The sequence below is a fragment of the Anneissia japonica genome, unplaced genomic scaffold (assembly GCF_011630105.1).
Source record: "Anneissia japonica isolate Jap-2015-1 unplaced genomic scaffold, ASM1163010v1 scaffold685_len2926416_cov193, whole genome shotgun sequence".
In the NCBI taxonomy this organism is placed as follows: Eukaryota; Metazoa; Echinodermata; class Crinoidea; order Comatulida; family Comatulidae; genus Anneissia; species Anneissia japonica.
This window is the reverse complement of record NW_022692922.1, coordinates 2,439,354-2,461,894: the sequence shown is the minus strand read 5'-3', so window position 1 is coordinate 2,461,894 and position 22,541 is coordinate 2,439,354. Positions and strand designations below refer to the sequence as shown.

The 22,541-nt window shown below is 31.6% G+C and overlaps 1 protein-coding gene across 1 annotated transcript in view; it reads left to right on the top strand.

Annotated features, from left to right (window-relative positions):
• The window catches only part of LOC117100527 (rho GTPase-activating protein 18-like), a gene marked incomplete in the record, with an annotated part of 62,941 nt that overhangs the window by 33,302 nt on the left and 7,098 nt on the right, over nucleotides 1-22,541 (top strand). Inside the window, 5 exon segments of the mRNA XM_033240287.1 lie at nucleotides 6,913-7,025; nucleotides 8,973-9,044; nucleotides 10,577-10,745; nucleotides 13,559-13,650; nucleotides 21,154-21,231. Coding sequence (XP_033096178.1) covers nucleotides 6,913-7,025; nucleotides 8,973-9,044; nucleotides 10,577-10,745; nucleotides 13,559-13,650; nucleotides 21,154-21,231 — 524 coding nt within the window.

The following is a 22,541-nucleotide window of genomic DNA, read 5'->3' as shown; positions in this document are numbered from 1 at the left end:
ATAGTTACATGAACATAATCATAGCACAACACAACTTCAGTTCGCCATGTTACTTTCTTTATTTTCCTTGCTCAATCCTCACATGTCATAGAGGGCGGTAAACAGAATATTGTAAAGATGAGGTGTGGTATTATTGCCTAACAATATAAAGGGATTTCAATATGACTGTTATTCATATAGGCAAAGCTTATCTACTTGCTATAGATGAATTACATGATTTCTTGTATCCAATTTTGGCCTCTGTTGTTTTCCTCTTCTTTGTTTTGCTAATTTTCCTTCCGACGCTGGTTTTTCATGTCCTACGAGAAAAAAAAAAAAAAAAAAACCTCCCTCCCTACCATGAAATTTGAAAAAGGATGCTAACCAATTATTTTTTTTTACTTGGCCTAAAAATTTATTTTTAAAAATTCATTTGATCTTCAGGTTGCATGCGGAGGAAACAAAAAAGCAAACGTTATTCAGAACCAGTTTACCTGAGTATCATCGTCATAAACATTATTTGACGTTTTGTGTGTGTAAGAACACAAATTTCTTGGATCACTAATTGAGAGTTTAATGTACAGTATTGTAGTGTAGTTGGATTTATAGTAATTTATACCAAAGATTCAAAGCGCTCGAGGTGTGGTCTACTGTAGCTCGTAAATAACTTGCTTCTTCCCTAAGGGTCTCTTTGTGTGTGAGCTACCTAGAAAACGCTTACTAGCAATTTTTCTTCTGTCCACAACAGGGGCTGTATGGACAAATACACAGGGCAACCCCCTACTCATCTCAAAAGATGTATTGGGTTCTTTAAAGTGCACATGAGGCAGATTGTGGACACTGGGCCTACAGTATATAGTCCTTATGAGAAGACTTGTTCCACAACCAGAACTATCGAATGTGTAGTGTCCATGTAACTAATATCACAGTGATATGCTCCAAGGAATAAATTGACTATGGTACTATGAGTGTCATTTTCTGACTCAAAACCCGTAGAACAAGAAATTGTTTGTCGAAAGTAGTTTAGCTGAGCAGAAACAGTGTGCGCCTTTGGCTTTACCAAGAGGGAATTGGAAATGCAACGATGTATTGAACCAAGCATGTAAACAGGCGGGATATAGAAACTATAAAACTTCAAGTATGATGTCAGAGGAAAGAGTCAGTTTAATTTCTACAATGGTTTATCACTGGCATGTCATCGACCCGTGGGCATCCCGTGAATCTTGCTAAAGGTCTGTCTACAGGTGAGATGAGGACAATAATAATATAAATGTCAGCTGTAGAAGCAAATTAATATATTTGTATTATGAAATTAATGCAGTCAATTGTTGCTAAATTTAATCTAACCAAATCCATCTCGTGGGAGTACACAGGGTGACAAAATACGCCGTTTATAAAGATTTCTAAATTATAGGGTGACAGATAACTGGTATGGTTTGTGTTAATTTAATAACCCTTAGGGCAAGAAGAAAGTCATTTTACACCTTTTGTAGCTGATTAATTATGATTGATCAATGGAAGTGGTTAAATTAGTGAAATTTAGCTTAATTTCTCACAACTTGTGAGAAGTCAGATCTCCTGTGGGATATATTTTTCACATAAGTGAAGATGGACTGATATGATAAGGACACTGAAAAGGTAAAGTGCGATAAAGATAATGTTAAAGATTCAATAAAAATAGGTGATATAATATCTGTGACTCAAATCATTAGGTGTAATTATCAATTTTGTTAGTTCTTTATATAAATTAATTAATAATAATAATAATGCTGATTTTTAGTCAAGTTTCAGTTCCTATATTATTTATTTTATTTATATTAAATAAAAAACCTTGTAATTTACATTAGTGTTAGTTGCTTGGTAGTTACCATTCTAATTTCTCATTTTAGAGTCTGAGGTAAATCTTCTGTTTTACAGTTGATGTTTTTAATTTATTTTGTAGTCTATATAACCTCCATCATCTAAATAATGCTTAATTTATTTTTCATAATAAACTCATTGATTGTTTGCCGGGTGGTTTTTGCTGTTAGAGATAACAAATTAAAAATCCAAAACTACCATATGACTACAATATAGAAATAGTTTAAGTTATGAACCCAACATATTTACAGCACAATAAACTTTCTGATGAGGTCGGTATTTTTCATTCAGGCTATCACTAAACCGCTTTTTTTTATCAGACTAAACACTAACAGACTTGTATCATAAATGTCCAGATACAAATAGTAATAAACAAGGAAGGAACAACGTGACATCATAGTAAAGTTATTGAGCAACTTTATAGTTAGTCATAGAAACACTCCATTCCAGATCCTATGGGCTCAACCAGTGTGTTCAAAAGTTTTTACAGCAGAAAGAGGTCAATAACCTTCAATTACTCTAAGTGGATAAAGTAATCAAATTCATTAAAATGCATCAAAGCTGTTAATCTAGGCAATAATTATACCTGAGAACCTAGGTTATCCGTTATCAAAATTTGATTTTTCCGGCTGTGGCTCACGTCCAATCAACATTTTTTTGTAGACAACAAAGTGATATTTTTAGACTGGTGGTTCAGGTAAAGCTTGGGTTCCATAAAATCGCTACACGCTATCGCCAACATCTTTCGTTGATGGTGATTGGTCAGTTGAATCAGGGAGCCTCCCTGATTGCGTCTGGGACAGCTACTGTACACAATGCAATGATTAAAGAATATGATGTTGCGATAGTGTAGCAATTCTATGGAATCTAAGCTTTATGGGCTAGATTTATCAAACTTCAGGTTTTAAAAATTGTCTTCAACATTTTTTTCCCATGATATCATTCTGAATTCAGATTTATCAGTCATTTTAATATCTGTGCAGCTGTATCTTGGTAAATAAGTTTTACATACTGTAGATGTGTTAATAATTGTCACATTTTTCTAGATTTTTAAATGTGAATCGGGTATTAATTTACAGAACATTACTAGAGTATGCAAGTTGGCAAGTACACTCATCTTTTGAATGACGAATTAATAAATATTAAGCTGAAAGAAATGGTAATCTCAAAGTTGTTGAATGTGTATTCTGGTAATTCTGTTTGTATCGTTAGATTTCAATTAATGAATGTTTATATATCCAAATCAACTGAGTAATAATATTTATTTATTGATTTTTCACTTTTTTTGGAGTGGTTGCTCTAGAGCAGTGCAACATTGCAGATCTAGTCTGAAGGACAAGGGCCCTCTTGAAAATACAAAAATATACATATAATAATAATTTTAAAAAGCCATTACATTAAAAAACACAATTTGGTTTGATTTTAGCTATCCATAATTTTAACTATCTCTTTTATATTATAAATTTGTATTCTTGTCTATTTTATTATAATTTGAAATTTAATTTGAACATTTTTGTTTTAAATAGGATTTGCGCATTATATAAATTAATAAATTATTAAAGTATTGGCAAAATAAAATAAACAATCGACAAAATTTGACAAATTTTGATCAGAAGATATTAAATTTCATTTTTTTTTATTCATCTTCAGAAGACATGACACACAAACATAGATTTCAAAGCAAACATTGCAATATTAAAAAGTGTTTTTTAACATTAAGTAAAGGCAGAAAAAAAGAGAAAAAAATAAATAAAAACATGACAGAAAAAAAAATGAGTCATTACTTAAAATGGAAAAGAAAAACACTTTTCAAACTTAACATTTTTTAACATTTTTTTTTTTTAGTTGTATATGTGACACTGCTTTATTATCCTTAAAAAACATAAACATATGAGATAGATTTGGAGTTTAATTTATAACTTTGGACAAAGGTAATCAAGACAATGAAGTTTCCTTTTTACATTCTACATAATAATATAGAAAAAATGATCACTTCCTATAAACCTTGCACTCGGGTCATTGTGGATTTTCAAAGCACTGAACTATATTATGCCAATATTGTGTTTGGCGTACAGATTTCAATTGAACGTCTACAGTGCATACTGTTGGAGCTTCACACACTAAACAGAGACACAACACTGACTCAACACATGCTTCAATCACTTGTTGGTATATAGCTGTCTTGTTGAGCTGTCGCAACACACAAAGCTGTTCTGCTTGTGTGCAAGGACTATCCACATCCACCAAATATGTGTTGCTGTTAGTACAGTATTAGGCCTACTATTTGGAGATATTGAAAACAACTTTGTTTTTTCTCGGATTTTTATAATCCTTTGAATGAAGATAGTGTTTTACTTCTTGTGGGGATTTTTATAAAATTTCATAAAAGGTAAACTATTATCGTTTACTTTTATTTATGTACTTTATTTTATATATATTTATTTATATTTCTCCCATTATGATTGTGCAGTAATTAAGTACAGTATATATTGTGGTTGAATGATTTTTATAATTAGATTGTTAAAGCAAGCAATATTTTATATATTACTAACAATAATATGAAATTATTTTCCTTTTTGCATAATTTTATGTTTAAATAAGTATTGTTTGTTTTTTGTTTTTTTTTATATTTCCATATCATGTTTCCTGACTTGCATTTTGTTGCTTTCATTTAACTTAAAGAAATATATAAAATTGATATTAGTTTTTGTTCTAGAATATTGTTTTATTTATATTTTATTTGTTTGTTTTCTTTTTTTACTGGGCCATTTATTTTTGCATATGAACATTGTAAGAATAATCTTAAAGGTATTAGGAACTCGATTCTTGTATCTATTTTTAGGAGGGTTTCTTTTTCAATCTGGTATAATTTTCCCACTTTTTGCTATATGATTTTGTATAAAGACTTGATTTTAGTTGTCTTTACTTTACAGTACATACTGTAGTTTTAGAATTAATCTATACTGTACAATAGTTTGGAATCTCAGCATTATATATCGTCGCTCACATCACGAACTAACACAATCAAAGTAGATTGTGTTAGTTCGTGAAATCACAGTAGCGCGTCAAAACGAGCGCGTATTGATTGTCAAGCAATTTTGTATTCTTTACCACACAAAAAGTCCTTAACGACAACAGCGCGTATTTTGACGCGCTTTTTTGATTTCACGAACTAACACAATTGAATTTAATTGTGTTAGTTCGTGATGTGAGCGACGATATCTTCAAGAATATAAGCTAATTTTAGGTTATTGATCTGAAGTATTTTGATTATTTTTTTAAATGTTTACACGTCTTATGTAGTAGGGTAATTTTGTATCAACTTCTAGCTATTCTTGTTAAACTTTTCTAACTTGATTTCCTTTTAAAACTTATTAATATTTCTTGCAACTTATATGTAAATAAAAATCACCTATTGAACATAATTTACACTGTTAATAGGTTGAAAAAAATGTTGGTATTCTGCTTGTTGCCATATAATTAAAATGTGAACAAACATTTTGCCAGACCTACCATTGCACAACAACAGAGCAATGATCGATGCATGGCTAATTCCATCGCAAATTAAATCTAAACAATTGGCAATTTCCCACAAAATTTGTCAGTGAGGGATGTGTTTAATTAAGCTATTTTTATATTTCAACACCGGTGTTCACTGTCAGTATGTATGAGAACTACAGTAAATCATCATGCCGTTTTTGTGTAAATGGAATTGCCTCTGGTAAATAATTACGGGTAAATAATTCAATTGCTTTTTGTAATTGTTATTAACTTTCAATTAAAAATTACAACTATTAAATATCTTCCTCACGAAAAAAAAAAATATACATAAAGTGCTCCTTTGACACATCCCTATAAAGTTGACACCTCTATATTAAATTATGAGAATAATTTCTGCGAAGAAACAAAGGTATATCTTTTAACACTACCAGTCAGCTTCTATTCAGGGGAATCCCCTGTTAGGGGACACTTTCATGGTCCTAAATGTATTCCCTTAATATTGAAGCTGAATGTATTACAGCATAGACCCATTTGTATGGTAATCAAAGAATTTTTTTGTAAAAATTGTTTGTAATTCTACAAAAACTGATGACTGGATGAAAATGGGTAAACTCATTTGGTCTGTTCATGACCAAATTCAATGTTCCAAATACTTTTATTTTCTATTGCGCTAAACTTCGCTACAATATTTTCTCGATAACAAGAAATTATGTACTCAAACTCTACTGCCCTCTCAGAAATATGTGTATGAATTGTTTGCAAATCATAATATTTTTTGACAGTCGAAAATTGCTGACCTCAATCTTGCTTTTACGTGCGCTCCAATTAATAATTCTAAGCTAAGACAATGCTAGCATGATAAATAACCTAAGTTGCTTGCTTAGGTTCACCTTAACCTTTTGACTTGAGATATTTTTTAAGCTGAGATTGATAAGGTTGCCAGGTTTGGAAACATTATTTTGTAAACAACATTAGGCGAGCTTGGCGGCTAATTGCCGAAAATCTCAATTTATGTTGTTTTCAGAGTTGACACTAATCAGGGCTTCTTCATCTAATGATAAAATAAATAACAGCCTTCATCATTCAAAATTTAAGATCAAATTCAATTACAGAGTTAATCTATGTATTATTGGTTTTATTAATAATATATTTATTGAGAATTATCATTTCCTTGTAAATTGATAACAAGGACATACTTATATCTTGATTTTGTTTTTAAATATCAGGAAAATGGGTGTTTAGGGTTTGGATTGCTTGCTGTTGGTATGTTCATCACCATTAAACATAGTTTAATGTTTTCAAAGTATTTTTTAGTTTGAGAACCATTGTAAATATGACACAACAGAAATATAAAAAAAAAAGAAAACCGATAGAAAATTATTGATTATCATCATTGAATATACGTAAAGGAAGACACATGTTTGAAAACAAATTTTCTTTTGCAATTTGTATCGCGATAGGTATTTGTATTTGCATTAATATATTTTTGGTTTATTTAACAAGTTTTTGCTTAAAAATGTTATTAACTTATTGTTATTTCCATTGGTTTTTTTTTTTTTTTTTATATTTAAGGTGTGGAAGTTTTAAGCATTACTAATACACAGCCTGTGTCAGTTCCAAGTGCTAAAGAAGAAGAGGGTGCTTCTAGGAACGATACTCGCTCATCTACTCCAGATTCAACATTGGTAAGATATTTACATTTATCTTTGTAATATAGAAACATTTATAATAAACAAAAAGAATGAAATATTGTGTTGGTAGGTTTTTCAAACTGTCAAAAAACAGTTTAATTTTGTTTACTTTTAATCTTTTAATTATTGTTATTTTGTTAGTTTTACAGGTTTCAGAATTGAAATGCAGCTAAAAAAATAATAAAATTATTCCCAGTATAAGAATGAATTCTGAGGCAAAGAATAAGAGCTGATCCTAAAGTTTTAATATTGATTGATCCTTGCCAGTGTCATCCCTTTCCTATTTGCTTTCCAATTTGGAACTACGTCTGTGTCTCATTAATTACTTTTAATTGATAAACATATTCACTAATTTTACAGTACATGTTTAATTCTCCAGTCGATACTTGTCGGAACATTTCATTTCAAAGAGAGTAATGTACCCTGTATGTGGTTAGTGGCCCATGTAGAAATCTCGGTTTTCCAAGTGGCCATTTATAAGTTCATTCATATGGGCATATTTTATTCCTAATGATCTTGGCATTAAGCGCTCACACACTGAGTGCGAACAAATTAATATTTTCAATTAATGGCGTTGATCAACATAAATACAAAATATCTGAAATTTTTTGGTTAAATTTATATTAACATCCAAAAGCTTCACTGCATATACAGTAGAATAGGATAAGTAAGAATAATGCATCTTGAAGAATGATCCTGTAATGATAATGAGAAATAGTGATTTTAATGAATGTTAAAAATAATAATAAATAAATATATTGAATTTTGTATGCATCAAATTGTTGTCAGTGTTGTAGTGCTATGACGGTAGAAGAGAAAAGGAACAGGAAGTGCTGTGATTGATGATACAGATACTTACACAATATTTCTTATAAATCTCATTTACCCTTAATCACTAACTATTGTACAGCAACCATATACTATATGGTTGCTGTACAATTTCAAGTTGATGGATGGAGGAATTTATTTTTATACCTAAGGTATAAAAATAAATCGGGTGATGTTGTCAGAACAATGATTCTGACATAATTTTTCAAAATGGGTTACTTTGTTGGAAAGTAGGGGTGACACATTAAAAATTACCTTGAATGCTCCACAAAGTAAACAAATATCATTATTGTTGATGATAGGTAGTTTATTATTAGGCCTACTGTCTTGTTGGTAATTCCTCATTTCCATGTCATTTGATACTTTTCATATTCTTTTACAATTTCTTTCTGTAGCATTTCAAAATACTCAGCTTAACATCCTCAGCAGTGAACTTAGTAAATGCTAGGGCTGATCTCGTGGGAGCCCTGGCTAAATTAATTACTTCTCAAACAAATTAGAAATGCCATGTACTTCTCAATTTGTCAGCATTTGCAGTATCCATGTCTCTGCAGAGTGCTACTGCTTAACAAAATTCCAGAAACAACATAGATTTTTGAGAAACCTAATTGTTACATTATATAATGGAAATATAATCAGGATGGTTAAATTAATCAATCAATTAAAAATGTAATTGGTTTTCAACAAATTTACTTTCTGAATTTCCTTAGCATGTACCTTTTTGAAAAAAGCTTTTAAATATAAGTTCTCTTTACACTCTGAAGCTAAAATAGCTGTTGTCAGTGGTAGCACAATCTCTTCAACGTCGTATTAAATTGGTTGATTTTGATTGTGGAATAGACAACCCAATTTTTTAACTATTGTGGTACATTTTGCAGTATAAAACAACTGAATGTGGTTTATTGTTATTAAACTATTATATTTGACATTTCCTCATTTAATTTTTTCCCCTAAAGCGAAATCCTTCCTTGCTTTAACACTGATGTAATGCCAGCTTTTCAGCTTCATCACTAGTTAATATATAGCCCTTGACAATGTGGTACTGCAAGATATGTATGTGTGTAATGTCTACAACTTATCATATTGCTAATAATCATTATTGATTCTCCGCAGGAATTAGAAACTTTGGAAAGTGATTTTAGAAAACAAGAAGAAATAATGAACAGTCTGGCCAGTAATTTACCAGTAAGTATGTTCTTATTTGATAAATATTGGTGGTAGTCACACTGTCCTACAGCGAAAATTCAGTATTTTATAAACTAATTTCAGTTTGGAATTGTGCAAACATTAAATGGCCTAATTCATCAAATTTGTGTTTTATTATGAACAATTAAATTCAGTTGTTGAATTGCAAAATATATTTTAAAAAAAGGGATGCTTTGCCAATTAAACATATATATACCTTTCCCTTCATGTTACTTGCTGATAGTTTTAAATTATTGAATATACTGATTTGTTTGTTTGAAAGCTATATCTTTTATATGACTTTTAATATGTCCTTTTCAATCATACCATATGATATATGGTATTTCAAAATATTAATATCTTGATATTTTTTGTTGTAATTATTAGTGTTTTTTTATTCATTAATCATAGTATTTAAGGTCACAGATCTTCAAAAAAAAATTGTTAGTGCTTCATTGAGCAAGGTTTAATTTTTGAGCAATTAAATTGCTTTTCCTTGTTTGTCAAAATAGGATTATGCATGCACCTGAACCTGTTGTTTTAGACATTTGAAGCAAGTAAAGATGGGACATATTTTTAAAAAATTCAACTTAAGTACCAAATGACCTGCCAAATAGCAAACATAATCACTTTTCTAAGGTGGCAATCCCTTCATTGATAAACATGATACTGTGCACAAACGGTGCTCTACACAGAAGACTCCCAATATGAGGCTTAGGAGTGGAGTTGTTTTGGTTTTGAGAAAAATAAATCCTGTTTCCAGGACAGGAATTGAACCCATGATCCTGGATTGCAAGGCAAGCTCCTAAACCAGTAGGCTATTCAATTCATCTATCCAAGAAGTAACACTGTTGGGAATGGTTTATGATATTGATGAAGAATTATGTTGATAATATGAAGAAAGCTTGAATTAAACCATTATCAATTTGTGATCAGTCATTACATGCCAATTTACAGTACCATAACATGACATTGATTTCATGTATTTATATTATTACTCTTTATTTTATTTATTTATTTACTAAATTATCTATTGAATGATGGATTAGTTAATCAGTTGCTTAATGATTGGACACATACTTGATTAATTTATTTATTGATTATTGATTGATTACTGTATTTATTTTTTCTTCTTAATTTTTTTCCCTTTTATTTCTTTATTTAGAAAATGGGGCACCATAGTTTAAGCTGTATTTTGCTTGTTTGTGGTTGTCCTATTCCATTTCATTTAATTTGATGCATTTGAATTGTACTGTTTTATGTTACTTGATTTGGAATAAATTACTTTTAAATTGAATTGAAGTTAATTCATTATTTTTGATGTGAGAAACTAGATCAAATTTTAAAAAACTAGGAAGTTCATTTAATATGTTTTTGTTCTGTCATTCCAAATTCTTCAGTCATTGCAAAATGTGTATGATGCTAGACACAAGACAAACTACTCTTTAACCAATGTTGTGTAGTTATATGGGAATTTGTCACTCATGCAACATCTATGTTTGATAATTATCTTCTTGTTAATTTAATTACAGAATATCACATTAGCACGCGACAAATGTGGTTTAACGCCAGTAAACTTTTTGGAACAGAAAGACAGGTCAAAGGTCCGTTCGTTGGCGCTCATAGAGTTAACGTCATTATTTGATAAATATGGCCTGCCCCTCCCACATGCAAGGAAACAGAACAGAAAGAAGACAAAAGGTAGGAAATAGTTTGAGATTTGCAATAATTTGACTCGTGGAAATCAGTACAACAACTTTTAAAAAGCAGGTCAGTGGTGGATTCATCGGGGAGGGGGAAATTGGCGCAATTATCCTTTCTCCCTTCCCATCACTAGAAATTCAACCTAATAAGGAAATATATTGAAAAAATTCTTTTTTGTTTTTCATATACTATCATGTAAAATAAATTTTCATCGATGATACATATTTCAGTTCAGTTTCAGTATCTTTGTATAAAATATACAATATAATTTACAATAAACTATAAAATATACTAACATAAGACAAAAAAATAATCACAAATAATTAAAATTTAGTAAGGATAGAAAACCAAAGAATTAGTTCATTCAACTCTATTACTGAAAAGCCTTCCCAGTTCTGCCCCTTCTGGCGACAGGAAAACGTTATCTGTTCAGCCAGATACATCCTTGATAAAAGTATAATTTTTTTTTTATGTTTAAGATAGTTTATTTATTTATATTATTTTTTAAATTTATGTATTATTTAAACTGGGAAGACAGTTTACTTTATGAGCTAGGATTGTTATGATGTTTTTGGAAGTAGAGCTTAAGGACTAAGCCTTGAAGATTTCATAGTTAGTTAAAATCATTAGACAAATTTAGAAACACTTACTACCAGCTTCCACAAGTCCGGAACAGAATAAATTTAAAGTTCCAAAAAGGATTCAGATAAGCCTTTACTTGATTGACATTTAAAGCAATAGTCACAATTATTGATAGACACATCTTCACAGTTAAAACTTTGTGATTAGAAAGAATTAAAAAACTTTAATTGATGATTTTTGCTTGTCTCTGGATGAGAAATCGCCAACTGTGGCTTTTTATAAATTAAATAAGGCAAATTAGGCCCGTTAATCAAATATACACACATTTGTCTTATTTTGTTAAAGTTAATTGGCTTTGGATTTTGTGTTGGTAAATATTGATGGATATACACTAATTCATTTACAGTGCATATTCTTCCTCTGCAGAGGCCATTGCTGGGGACTTCTCGGGGTGGGGATTCTCATGTATTGTCTGCTAGAAACGTAAATATTGGAATGGTACAGTCATCGTAATCTGTACCACAGACTTTCCATGACATGGACAATGCGGAGGAGGGGTGGTGAGGAAACCATGTAGGTCCCCAGCAATGTCGTCCTTTTGTAAACTTCTCATTGAATTTGTCTATACAAAAAAGCACTTTATTGACAATTTGTCTTTTTTTGAGTTTGTTTTTAATAGTCTTTTGATTTGTATCATACTGTTTGTTGACTTTTTGCGCTATTGTAAGATACACCTAAGCCAAATATTGGTTTTTTGTTGATGTTATGTTTGTCTTTTGATTTATTTTAAAGTGTCTTCCTTCAGAATTTCTTATTTGTCTTTGACTTGAACATCATCATCCAACTGTTGCTTTTGTGTTAGATAAGCACAACTTAACATGATACTCAATTATATGAGGGTATTTTTAACCATTTAAAAAAAATCGTCTTTTGATGTATATGTGGTAAATATTGATGTTTTGAGACTACAGAGCAGCTTTGGCATTTACACACTATGTTATTTATATGTGTGTGTCTATTTTGAAGAATTATTATATTTTTGCTGCATGCTTTGGAAGAAAAATGACAATCAAACAGTTGGTTTCATGGAACATCAGCCCAATTTTGTCTTGTCAATCAATATATATATTTGTGTATTTTGTGTATAATTGGCTTTGGACGTTTAAATGGCAAATATAAATTGATATATTGAATGATAAAAAAGATGTTTTTTTGACATTTTCATTTAATTATTACCAGTAATATTTCCATTAACTTCTTCCATGTTTCTTGAAATTGTTAAAAAATTTTTTTTTTTAGCTTCTTTATAATGATTTGACTCTACAAAATGTATACTGTGTAATAATATGGAGATGATTTACCACCGGAAATCGTGTTATTCTTGTCTAGGAGGCTTATTATTGCAAGAAATTAACTTTAATTACATATAAGCAGTGTTTTGTGCAGGGCAGAAATTGCCTATTTAATATTGCCAATTTTAAAACGACATTACTTGTCATTGTCAATTAAATCAAACATTAAATTTCCAGGTTAGAACCTGCTTCGTATAAAAATATAATTTGTAAATGGAATGAGGGGTGTAATTTTCTATAAATTGTGGTAAAGTGTCAGTGTTCCTTTATGTGTTTTTTTTTTCATGTTGGTGCACTTTTCTGTGACATAGTGATCCCTAAATAAGAACCGCATCTCCTGAAAAAGGTGAAACTTTCTGACGAAGTATCCGAGAGGGCTTCAAGTCACCAGCCATGATATACTGTATAGAAATTTTAGTTTATTTATTTTCATAATTGCCACTAACAGGCTGGTATCAAATTCATAAACACTCCAATGTCCAACAGGCTATATTGCACACGGTATCAACGGCTTAAACGTCTCATCCGAAAGACGGTGCACTATCGTAACTTGTATTCGAGCCCTCCGGCTGAAACACAAGCAGAGCAGTGATAGGAATTGAACCAGGGACCTAGAGATATCCACGGTTCTGCGCACACACTGGCTACCACCAGTTCTCCCAACTAAGCTAAGCTGCTCTGAGGAAAAATACATATGATCATAATGACAGATATAGAATCCTAGCATGTTGATTGACTGACATTTTTATCTTGTAAACATCTTGAAGCACATTGTTTTAATTTATTTATATAATTTTTTTTAAATAATTGTGCATTGATCCTCTGATTAACTAGCAATCTATGTTTATTTATTGTCTTTTCTTCTTTTTTTTTCAGAACAAGGAATTTTCGGTGTGCCACTGAATGTCTTAGTAGAAAATGATAAAAAACTGAAACCAAATGTTAGGGTACCACTATTTTTACAACAGGTATGTCAGCTGTTAGTAGTATTCAATTGTATGGATGTTATTTTAACCCAATTATTCTATTGATCGGCTATATATGGTGCTTATTTTTTTGACAGTGTGTCTTTAGCGCTGACCAGACTATCAAACTTGTGTATGCCCATATATATTCATGATGCACCTATATATGGTCATGATGTGATGTCATCATGACCATATTTAGACGTCACATGCTTTTGTCAAATAGAATTTGATTTTCTCGACAGGGCTTTCAAACAAACAAAACAGCTAGCTACAAATTGAAGGGTGTGTCAAAACATAGTGCACAATATATTCATAATAAAGTAAAAGGTACATCCAAACCAAATTAAAAAAGATGATTTCAATTCAAAACCATATTTCATGGTTAAATGTAGTTCACATATAAGTTGAACTTTCATTTTTGCCTGATATTTTTACAACAAAAAACGTTTATTAAGTGGCCAAAAGACGGATGTATCTTTGGTGCATCTTCCGGTCAGTTTTCAGTGACACAGTACTGATGCATTCAATAACAGGATTCAAACTCCAACTCGTATAATTGGACCCACCTTGAATATATACATGTTAGACATGTGTTTGTCTTTGTTTGCTTAGCTCAGGCTAATAGGAGGAAGTTCAAAATCACAACACTTTCTGTAGAAAGTTAAAAATCATTTCTAACCATCACAAATTCAAGTATCAGACTCTTCTACCTTAAGCTTTTATTGTAAGTTCTTACAAAAAATGGTACAATATATCAGGCCAATGACCAGAAGGGTTTTTCGAGCAAACACCTTTATGATACTACTGTCCCTTTGCATAAAAAATCATCAAAATGAGGATAAAATTCACCAATTCCTATGCCTAGCTTGAGAAAACCTTTCCCCAACCTCCAACTTCTGGGCACTACCAGTGCATCTAAGCCCCTCCCCCTTCATCCCATGAACCTTTGGCTCTCATGCTCTCATAGGAACCCCCTCAAAGAATCCCTATTGTTACTGGACTCATAAATTCATGAGGGTTATGTGGATAAAGCAGATAAAAATAATAATTTTTTTCCACTACCTGTCCTCTTCATGTAATTTGCAAAATTGAAAACCTTGATCACCTGAATACAAACTACCAACAGGTTTTTTTTTTTTTCGAGATGTCAATATTATTACGTTTTTCAAGGATGTTATTTTTTCTAATGACGTTTTGAATTTCACGGCGGATATGGACGATTAGCTGATGTGCAGTCGAATAGTGCTTTAAACCCAGTTTCTAGGACAATCCGTTTCCATGTTACGAAATTTGATATAACCATACTGACATTACAGATTTTGTTTCAAAATGAATGGAGACATTTCTACTTTTTTTAAAGTATACATAGTGACAATTTTAAATTGAATTATATTATTATTTGAAATTCAAAAAATTATTCTACTAAAAACGTCACTTTAGTAAAGCACTGTATTCATTTTGTCCTCATGAACTGCAAGTATACACTTTCGTGTAATATAACTATGTTAAATTTTAGAAATTTATCAGTAGTTTTATGTTAATTTTTTATAAAGCCTGTGTGAAAAATGTTCATTTCCTATTAAACTCTCTCTCTCTCGATTAGTAAAATCGCAGTTTGAAATAATGCAAAATTATATTTAATTTGCAATTAATTCCTACCCTGCTGTCAATATATAAATTTTGCTTGATCATCGAAGTGATAGCCTGTGTCTGAAAGTCAGCCCATGGTCGTTTAATTACGAACAATGCACAGGAGACATTTAAATGCTTAAACAACTGGAACTGTAACAGCTAATTATTGGAGAGTAGCTTTTGCACAAATTGTGAAACTCATGGTTAGCACTGAGGATGCTGAACTGTCAGAGTATCTAGTTCATTCTACTTCTTGCCAACTGTTTCACAAATTCTTATGCTGTACTTGCTAAACTGAAGTTGGAGATAACTGTGTAGACTGGTGGAATGGGAAAGGATTTGCACTTGGTACAGTAAGGAGTAGGAATGGATGAAGAGCCCCAAGATTCCCCAGAAGACTATAGCCCCAACTTCAACCCCTGTGCAGACTATCAAATTTATTTTTTTTTAAAAAGAAACAAGTGGCATGTCTAAATGTGGTCATGATGACATATTATGACCATATATAGGCACATCATGACTAAATATGGCCATAGAACAGTCAAAGAAAATGTGATAATCTGGACAGAGCATAGGCTTTATGATCCACTTGCTCACTAGTTTTAGGTAACATTCTGTCTTTTAAACCCTATGGGTCAGGTGGTTTGGCAAAGCTGTCTCCATTCTGTTTCCTAACCTTGTTGTTGGAGGTGAACCACATACTGTACTCACTCTCAGCCAGTAGCCATGGTTAGGTCCTAGATTGTGTTGTTGACGCTTTGTAAAGTGGCTCAGGATATGATAAAGCACTAGGTGCAAGCATTTTATGGGTTTAAAATTTGATTTTACCTGTGGGTTGTGTCAAAGGCATTCTTTGAAGTGAAAGCATCAAACAAAATTGTTTTAAGATATGTGAGCATTTGTGACAAAATGAGTTTTGTGGTACGATATTGAAAAATGAGTTATCAATATATTTAGATAGATAAATATATAACCTTTATTTTGGTTTTTAAATCATGTTTCTAGGTTGAGTAAAACCAGAGTAAAATCATTTTAAAGTTCAGTTGTCTAAAAAAGACAAAATTGCATCTAAAGAAACTGATAAATTTTGTGGTGGTTTTCATATCTCATTTAAAAAATAGCTTTAGAAAATGTGCCTCAAAAACATGATTACCTTAGGTAATTTAATTTGGAAATTTTGCTACTATGAAATATACATATTAAACTTATCAGAAAAATTGAAACCTAATTTTTATCAAAATATCACTTCAGATATTCATTTTGTCACGACAGCTCACATATAACAAAACAAAATGAGAAAATTGAAATTTATATTGAGCATGTAGACTTGCTTTAAGATAAAAAATATAATACTGTAGATAGATGTTTTGATATTTTGGTGGTGGAAAAGAATTTGTTTTGGACAAAAATTCTTGCTTGGAGGAATTAAAATGATCCAGTGAAAATACTTATAAGGCAAAAATCTGTAACAAATTACAAGAAGTGTGTTGTATTTTTATTGTTCCTGGGTTCACGTATTTTGTGAAGAATTAAACTTGTTGTGGTGTGTACATGATTATGCCTGCTTTGCATCGCTTCAGCCCAGGATGTATATATTTGAAAACGTAGCCAGAAGTAAACGAAGATAAACTGCTTGACAATCTCATATCCCAATTCAATTATTAATTTTGACATATTCTCATTAAACCAAAACAATGGTAAAAACACATTCTAATATTCATTCCTCTTTATTTTTGTCACATATAAAATAATATGTAAGAAAATTTGACAAAATTACAAATGTTAAAAAAAAAGATAAAAAATTAGAATGTTGTCGCTTTAAAAGGTTGTTTTTCAGTGGTCTTCGTTTGCCATAATTTTTAATGCAATTATTTTATCAAAGTTGATGAAGTGTAAAATTTTAAGCCATCCTTCAATGAAGCAGAATCTTCATGAATTTATTGTGTGTTGAAAGATTTTATGAGTAGAAAATTTTAGATTATATGATTATTCAGTTCATTGATTTTTATCTTAAATTGGAAGTCTGGCAAATTTACAGACTATTGTTCTCAGCTTCAGCTTAATTTCAAAAATTTAATGTCAATAACTTATTTTTTTTTTTCAATTTTGCTCAAGAAAAAGAGAGAGTAGTGAAAGCCAAGAATACATACACTCTACTATAAGTTATATAACCATAAGGTAATTTCACCAGAACAGAGTGTAAAATGGTACAGTAAAACATCCATTTTACGAACAAATTTTACGAATGACCTACAAAAGTGATCATCAACAAACGAAACGTCAAAAAGTCATATTTTTAAAGTAATAAAGCAGCATTGCCACATGGGGTGGGAGAAGGGAGATGACCCCTCAATGGCAGCAAATTAGTAAGTAAGTAATTTAAAATACTAAAAATGACCATTAAGTTTTCATTGGATAGGGATTTAGTTCCACATTCTAGAAAGTATTTCTGCATTCGCATTTATCGCAACCGATTCCTCTATGCTGAAAACTAGCCTACGCACCTGAGCATATTATTCTTGATAAAAATATGTTTGTTGTATTGTTTTTTAAATACTTAAGTTTGTTAGCGCTGACAATTATTCTACTATTATAACTCCTTGATTATTCCAATCCCCAATACAACAATTACATTAAGTGTTTAATCTAGCCGAATTAGGCCCCATAAATTTATCACAGTATTTGTGTTATCTTAATACTGTATGACGTCAGCATTCCTCATTATGTCTCTTTGGTTGAATGACCCGACTCCCACACACGCCTTGTTAACATGATCAGTCTACCCTAGACAAGTTTGTGCTCAGCGTGATACCACAAACAAACTGATGATGATATTGTTATCATTTATGTTCGGGTGAATGACTTGATTCTCATGTGTGGCTTATTCAACATCACTCCTCATTACGTTGATTATATAATTATGTAACACTCAGGCATATCGATCGCACATAACCATCGGCAAAATACAAAGGTACACAAAAAGATACATAATCCAGTTAACAAACTTTTCAATTTACGAATAACCCTTGGTAACAAGGGGTATGTAAAATGGACGTTTTTTGTTGATATAAGATTGTAAAGTTTGTCTATGATATACAGTCATATCATAGACAAACTTTACGATCTTATATCAACTTGCATCAACCAATTACAAATCATACATGACAGGTTAGGTGGGAGAAGCAGGCAAAGTATTAAACATAAATCATTAATAATTTCGAACAACCTTTCATCAAACCCATCCGCTTGCTCCAAAGATGGATCCAATATGTATTTTCAGGCACCCATCTGTTCTTTGTTAAAACATCATCAAAAGCTTCATCACAATACACTCAAAATTAGCTTTGCTAATTAAAGTTGTTTTTTTTTCTGGTATTGGCTGTGTAGAGGTACTGGGAAGCAGCCGTCATATTCAATATCCTCTGCCCATTTTTAAAGAGAGAGCACTGTAAGATTTCAAGATCTGAGACTAAAAAACATATAGCAATTTTTACTTGGATTTAATGCTACTTTGTATATGCTAACTGTGTAGTTACCACTATACTTTAGTGCTACTGTGCTTTGGTGCTACATTGTTGTCATTGGAATATTTAGAAGTCTTAACAGATACCCAAATACTACTCAGATACTTTGGTCTATATGTAACATACCATACAAAGAGTTGTTTCCCATTGGAAACATGATGGAGAGTGAGTAGAACAATTGGATAGTGGGAAGGGGGTACTAGCAGGAGAATTGAGATATGCAATATTGATGAACATTTTTCTGGAAGTGGGGAATCTATGCCCTCCCTTACACTTTCCTTTAGGTTAGCCTAACACCATTGGTTTTAGTGATATTCCATTTTATATTGGCTTGAGAATGGAATAGAGGCAATCAGATTTCTAAAAAGAAACTCTTTTAAAATAAACTTTAAAATGCCATTATTGTATTTGACTGGAATCTTGTCCTCAACTCTGTAAAAGGCTCAAATATGTATATCTGATTTCAAACGTGACTGAGATTCCTAAACTTTATTAGACAGAAACATTTAATGAAGACCCACCATTTCCCTTGTGATATTTTTAACCGATGGACTGTCGATCCTGTGGTGCATGTTTCCTTGATAAGCAGCCTTAATCACTAAAAGACACAGATAAACAGGGTCTTCCCTTTTTGATACAATCAATCTTTAATGTGGGTTGCAAGTTGCCTGCGGTGTAATTCAGCTCAAAGGCCCAATCTAATTGATATTACCACAGATCACATAACACCTGTACTAGGTTACTTGTTTTTGACCTGCTCATGCTTTATGATCAGACCAAATAAGTTTATAATGTAAGGTGGTTTACGTTCTAGCTGAGTCATTTTTCTAATAGATGTGTTTGTAAGAAAACAGAGGACCTCGTTAATGTGTCATCCTTGAAAATTTTAATATCCTGAGTTTGCTTGGTTATGTTGTAGTGCCTATATACCATCATGTTACTGAATGCTAGATGTACTATGCAGGCATCAACATATGCACATGAGAGCGACCTTTTATATGAGCACTCAAGCACCAGTAACTGAACACAGAGGCGTTCAGTGATATACAGTACTTGAGAGCTAGTTAATAAAGGCGAGACTTGTTCAGCAAACCCGCCGCCCTGAAAATATGGAAATTTGGGAAAAAAATAGTTTTTCTTTATTTTTATTATGCCCGCCACTGTCTTGAAATCTGCAAAAATAACATGTTTATATTTCTCCCTAGTTATATAAATTTAAAGCATTTATTCCTCCCATTACTACACTGTTTACATTCACCAATAAAATTTTATTTTTATTTTCTTCTCCGTCTATATTTTGGCAATGGCAAAATTATTTGCTAAATCAGAAAACAAAATTTTATTTTGATTTTTTTCCGTCCTCCTCTGACGATCTTCTTAAAAAAATAAGTTTGCTAAACAAGATATAAAAAACCTCTTACCTTAAACATGAGACCAAATAACAGTGACCTACTTAAGCACATGAGAGCCAGTTACAATGACCTACATTGAGCACACAGAGCAATCAGTGACCTACTTGACAATGTAAAAGCCAATCATAGTGGCTTACAAGAACAAGTAAATCCACTACAAGAGCATAGAGCCAGTTTTTAATGACCTAGATATATGTGTGAGCCAGTTTCAGTGACCTATGACCATGTGAGAGCCAGTGACAGTGAAGCATGTAAGAGCAAATTACAATAACCCTCCAATGCAGTAACATACATGAGCATGCGAAGAGCCATGCAGTAACATGAAATAACCTACACGAGCATGTGAGAGCCAGTTACAGAGAACTACATAAGCATGATGTGAGAACTAGTTATATTATACAGTATGACCTACATGAGCCTGTGAGAACCAGGTTCAATGTCTTACATGAGTATGTGAGACCTAGTTACAGTGACCTACATGAGCATGCAAGAACCAGTTACAGACAATTACATGAGTATGTGAGAACCAGTAACAGTGACCTACATAAGCATGTTAGAGCCAGTTATTTTATACAATATGACCTATATGAGCCTGTGAGAACCAGGTTCAATGACTTACATGAGCATGTGAGACCTAGTTACAGTGACCTTCATGAGCATGCAAGAACAAGTTACGGACAATTACATGAGTATGTGAGAACCAGTTACAGTGACCTGCATAAGCATGTGAGAGCCAGTTAAGTGACCTACATAACCAGTGAGGACGAGTGACTGACAGTTTATTATGAAAGTTAATTTCATTTATCTACATAAAAGCACATGAAAGCAAATTTAACATGTAAAATGACACACATCACTCAACTGTTTAAAGAGATGCAGGGTAACAATTTTAATCTTTGTGGCATGTTTACTATATTTTTTTTTTTTCTTTCCAGTTAATTTCCAAACTAGACGAAAAGGCTTTAAAAGATGAGGGCGTTCTTCGTGTTCCAGGGTCAGCAGTTAGAATTAAGGTACAGTACTGTTATTCATACCTTTAAACAGAATACCAACAAAATTAGTAACCTGAAGGAACAATTATTAGAGAAAATTTTTTTTAATGCATTTATTCAAATATATCGCATGCATGCAAATTATATGCAGAAAGTCACATCAGTATGTAAATTTTTATTGATTCCTCCATTCAAACAAATAGTTTCTTAAAATCAATAGTAGAATCACTTAAGATGTGATAAGCAGAAGATATATAATGATATTCATTTATCATTCTTCAAATAGCATTAATGTATTATGATCTTTATATCTGTGATCTTACATGTATCTTACACCTGCCATATCTCACGCATAACGTGTGAGTCTCATGCATGAATATCCACATTTTACATCTCGCGCCTATGTTGTATTATCTCACACATAAAAGTTTTATAAAAAAGAAAATGTATAGCCTGATTATACCCTAAAATTCATAGAAATGAAGTGAATTCATCATTAAAATGTGATTAAAGGCCAAATGATGACTTGCTTAAGTTAGAGTGTGCTCTATTTAATGATTTTTACATAGAGGATGCCATATATACAAATTTTAATTTTTTTTTTTGTCTCGTGCGTTAGACGCAAACAAAGTTAATAGGTATAGTATCTGTAAAGCCATTTCGTTGAATTGTGAGAACATGTCAACACACTCTACTTATCCTCAACCTAGTAAATTAGCGACAATGTTTCTTGACCTAAATAAACAGTCAAAGAAAATTGCTTAACCAGTAAAGAGATACAGGAATGAAAAATTGCAATTATTCGATTAATTCCCAATGCACTGGAGCAGGGAATAACAACTAATGACTGGATCAACATTTTAAGAAATAGTTCTCAGCACACCTGTGCTCACTGCAAGGTGCTAATTTTTCCCCGCAGTTTAAGAGCGGTTTTTCAAGGGTATTTGATATTTATTCATAATGATGAACACATTGAGATGTGGACTGTGTGTTACTATGTGGTTCCTCGTACTCGATGGATTTACCATTCAAATTGATGGTTTCCGTATTGCAGGCTGTATTAAATTTATCAATTTGTGAGGTTTCCTCTGTTGTTTCATATGCATGAATTTTGTTTGGATGTTAGAAAAAGTCACATGACTTAATGACAAATACCAATAAGAATTTCTATAACTTGGAAGTCTTGCTGCTTTTATATAGAAAATTAGTTTATTTGTTTTTTTGGGTTTTTTTTTAATGGCAAAAAAATTCCCCATATTTTGAATATATTTTTTGTTTATTGACTGTCACTCCATTAGTTGATTATAATATCACATATAACTTAATTTAAC